General features: G+C 45.0%; 1 protein-coding gene across 1 annotated transcript; it reads right to left on the reverse strand.

The window, feature by feature from the left end:
• Positions 1–337: 337 nt before the first annotated feature.
• On the reverse strand, positions 338–2,479 carry LOC147423779 (pathogenesis-related thaumatin-like protein 3.5). The gene is made up of 3 exons (XM_086501355.1): positions 2,045–2,479; positions 1,000–1,789; positions 338–861 (listed from the first exon to the last, which is right to left on the reverse strand). Exons 1-3 carry the CDS (start codon positions 2,106–2,108, stop codon positions 738–740), a joined length of 978 nt encoding a protein of 325 aa, XP_086357481.1. The 5' UTR covers positions 2,109–2,479; the 3' UTR covers positions 338–737.
• Positions 2,480–4,564: the final 2,085 nt, after the last annotated feature.

Raw genomic sequence — 4,564 nt, forward strand, 5'->3', positions numbered from 1 at the left:
GCAACCTGAACACAATCAGGACGTTTATACCAGTTCTAAGGTCATCTCCAATGTCTCAGGTTTTGTATATGCATGCTGGTTCTTCAGGCTGCAGGCCTCAGAATCGGCTAACATTCCTCGATGCCAAAAGATTTGCGACACATTCCAAAGGTAGTAGTCTCATCTCATCAACTTAAGGTGCAAAAACAAGTGTCGTGAGCTTCAAGAAGAGGTCACTGCAAGCACAACGATATTTCCAAGGAAACGTAGACATGGGTTCTGTGAAGGATGTATTTAGTATATGTCACAAGGAAGCCATTGCAAACACAAGGATACTTCCGAGGAAATGTAGACGGGGTTTCCGTGAAGGCTCTGTATTCAATTCAATATAGAAAATAGCTCCAGATGAGTAAGTTTGGCAATCATACGAAGGGAAATCTTGGCTATGTACAAGATTTTGCATCTGCCATCTTGCAGCTTGTTTATATTTGATATACTTGTATATTTAGATTACATGTATGGTGAGCAAAATTGAGCTTCAGATGTCTGGTCTGAGTGTGACTTAGCTTGGGCCACATGCCATGACGCTACATTTATTCAGAGAAAATAAAGCAATGCTATGACTTGCATTTGGCACTCCTCCGTTTGCCCACTTCTATTTTGTCTCAATTACTGAGGCAATTTTCTGTGATTCTGTTTGATGATGCCCCAATTATAGGGGCGCTGTGCAGGCTGTGGGTTTTCTTCCAAGAGCGCAATCAAAGGGCAAACATCGATGCAACGATGTTTAGCACAGCCAAACCTAGGAACCCTCTCCAGTAGAAGCTAATGATTATCCTCCTTCCAGAACCATTGGGCGCATCTCCAACACCATTTATCTGGCTGAAACCATGAAATCAAAGCAGATTAAGCGTAACTCTCTCTCTCTCTCTCTCTCTCTCTCTCTCTCTCTCTCTCTCACACACACACACACACACACACACACACACACACACACACACACAATGGAGATGCCAATACCTTAAAGAAGTAGGACAAAAGATTATGGAATAATCTGCTCCTGTGCAGGTGTATGTACTGCTGCCATCATCGTATGCATAGCTGTACGCGCGTGGGCAAGCTTGTTTGAAAAGTTGGGAGTAGGACGTTGCCTTGCACGTGTTGGGATTGGCATAGGAGCCTGTGCAGCAATATTGAGGTGATAAGAAGGCCTCGCAAGCACTCTTACAACCAACTACAGCTGATCCATCCGTGTTCACGGCAGAAGCAGTCTCAGATGCAAGCTTTTGCAACTCCTTGGGGCAATTAAGGTTGAGATCTGCGATGCAACCGGCGACTTCACACACATAGCTGTCTGTAGAGGCCACTGCACTCGTATGCTGGGAGGACGAGGACGCGCTACTCGTATTGGGATTGCTTACAGAAGGGGCTATGGCAATGGGAAGATTGTAGCCGTCCACCAAGCTCACATCGTAAAAGTCCTTTGTTGAAGTTGTCGGAGTGCCGGCAAGTGTAATCTCTGCAAGAGTGGCAGGCGTGGCTGCCCCTGCTCCGCTACATTGCAACTTGCCGCCACAATCCGCTGATTCGCATGCTACTGCAGAAGGTGAGGCCGAGTTTGAGAATGAGCACCCCGTCCGGCCCCAAAACCTGCCGGACCACCCGACTGGTGCGTCTAGCGTCCTCGTCTGCCCCGCCCCAAGCTCAAATCCGCCGTCTAATAGCAGCGGCGAACCACCATTTGGTAGCAGACCTGGCCACACGGTGTACTTGCAGTAGTTCTCGAATGTGAAGGTTACTCCCTCTGCCCCTGCAGTGCACTCCTCTCATCAACAATGGGTACCTTAATTTGGACGAATGCAAAAACAGACAATGACTACAATATATTGAGACAATGTGCGCGATGGCCGGAGTGTAATTGCGGGAGTATGCGCGCGAATGATTATTGACAGAACTAATCAAATTGCGATTAAATGAAAACATCCAAGCAACAAATTTGGCATTGCAAGACTAATTGAGCTCAATATTTTCAGAGAGGCATGCTCGACCCATGTGCGTAGCTCACCCCGTCGGGACAAGATGAAGCTTAAACACACTGCAAGAAAGCAAGCCCACAGCCTCTGATCCATAATTACTCTTCAGCGTTCAGCTTCTAATCAAATAATCGATCCCAAATACAAAACCCATCGGCATGGGAGCTCAAACAGCACATGCTTGTTGAGAAGGGATACATTTCTGCAAAATTCGGCCTCTCTGATGAAGCACAGCAACGAGTGCGGTGGTCACGGCCTCAGAAATTGAAGGCAGATCAGCATCCAATTATGATCTGTTGGGGAAAGTTAGGTGATTGTTGACAAGAGCGCACGCTCTACCCTCTCTCTCTCTCTCTCTCTTTCACACACACACGTGACACAACCATCACAGTGATAACACACTCCTATACCACTCGCACTGTCAAGAGAATCACACACACATGGCTACAAGGTGCGGCCCCAGCCAGGAGGCGTAGCATGTGCCGACAGAGGACCTTACGCTAAAAGAGAAGTTCCGTGCTAAAAGAGAGCCCGAGGCGACAAGTAGCCACATTTCCTCGCTGCAAACAACACTTATAAGGGCCCAGGTCTCCATCTCCATTTTTTAGAGGGGATCTACGGTCCCAGATGATTGCTCATTGTGAGATGATTGCTCATTGTGGGCCGTTCGATTCCTTTGGAGGAAATAAAAAGGGTTTGATGATATTCGACCCATTATTTCCCCTACCAAAAGCCAGTCTATTACACACAATTTGCTAAAAGGGCGAATAATAGCACTATATTGAGTACCTAGCCCGTCGCGATCTTAGTTCACGTTGAGTTTACAACGAGTTCACATCGAGGTCACACCACAATAATATAGTACACATAGTTAGTTTACATGCAAGTTCACAACGAGTTCACATTTGTTCGAGTTTTCATCAAGTTCACACTCTGGATCGACTGTTGTGATCTTCGCCGAAAAGCAACGCCGATTTTCAGCCGTATATCCCCTCTAAAAAATTGAGGTTGTCAATTAGAGACGAGGGCTAGGGAACTCACCTTTTAGTTTTCTCTCTCTCTCTCTCTCTCTCACCATCTTAGGTTCAAAGGCCAGTGTTGGAAAAAAGCCAGGGCCTACTGTATTTTAACTAGCTAAAATTATAAAATCTTAGGTAGATTTTGAGCTCGTCTTTAAGAAACCGGGAAATTCACACAAGATTTAGTGTAATTTTTGGCAAAAGCTTTAAATTTTGACCTAAAAACCGAGAGAATTTCAAGTTTGCCCTTATTTTTACTCGTTAGGGAATATGTTCAAGCCTCATGAATCATCGGATAGATCTCTCATTTGTTCTCTCTCTCTCTCTCTCTCTCTCACACACACACACACACACACACACACACACACACACACACCCCAAAACCCATTAGAAAGATCTTCAAGTTCTCTTGAGATTGTTCCTACAACGTTAAAAGTTCTTTCTCTTTCTTTGAGAGGAGAAGATGCACATGGAGGCGTCTATCCCTTATGCCACAAGGAGATTGACCGAAAAAAACATGCTCCATTTCTAGCACATGTGAGACTTTGAATCTAGGCAGAGGCAATTGCTCGTATGAGCTGACAGCTATTGAATCCTAGAAGGAGCACATATACTGCTTGGGGTTGTCTCTTTTCTTTCGACCCTCCTCCCTGGAACGTAAGCTCTTTCATGCCACAATTGATTGTTGTTGCAAAGCTTGATTCTCTCAACCAATCAGAGAGTGTTGGTCTTGTATGAGATCTTGTAGTGCAATGATGTGAACAAGAAGGGTGCTAGCAGAGCAAGGTAGAGGTTGTTATCTTTACTCTACTCAACTCTAGAGTAGGTTCTAAGCGATGACAAAGAACTCGCAAGGTGCATGCATCCATGATGGCACACTCTAATTGGAGCAAAAGAGATGGCGCATTTTTGAACCCATTGCTTCTTAGGCGAGAGCCCCGCCCCCCCCCCCCCCCCCCCCCCCCCCCCCCCCCCCCCAAAATGGAAGGTTGCCGCACACATTTTCAATGTTGTCTAGAAGTTTGCGGTCTTGCCAGGAAAGCACCTGGCTTTTGGCTGTGAGAGTGTGAGAGAGAACTCCAAAAACTATATGGAGGAGTTATACCATAGATGCCATGAAGTCTAAGGTTTGGAAGGAAGTGCAATCAAAGAAGCTCCATTCTTTCTCTCTTGCATTCACATACACAAGAAAGAACACAGAAGAGAATATCAAAACAACACAAAGATGAAAACATCAAGGCTATGGTCGTATCGTATCATGGGTAATATGAAAGAGTTAATAGATGAGTTACTGGTGTTCAATCTTTGCCGACCAAATAGGCTACGAATTGTTCTTTGAAATTGTAATTTTATGCTTACCATGATATATATGTTTTAAGCTAGTGATTGGGATTAATTGTGTGTACAAATCCTCTTGGTTCATAGCAAGATAACTACACTTGTGTCAAAAGAAAAGTTATAATCGATAAGGGGTAGTATGATGGGATCCGGTGAAAGAAGTATTTTTATTGAGCCTTTCTGGGCTACAGAGAA

The sequence above is a fragment of the Adiantum capillus-veneris genome, chromosome 26 (assembly GCF_014529385.1).
Source record: "Adiantum capillus-veneris isolate H3 chromosome 26, ASM1452938v2, whole genome shotgun sequence".
NCBI classification, from domain to species: Eukaryota; Viridiplantae; Streptophyta; class Polypodiopsida; order Polypodiales; family Pteridaceae; genus Adiantum; species Adiantum capillus-veneris.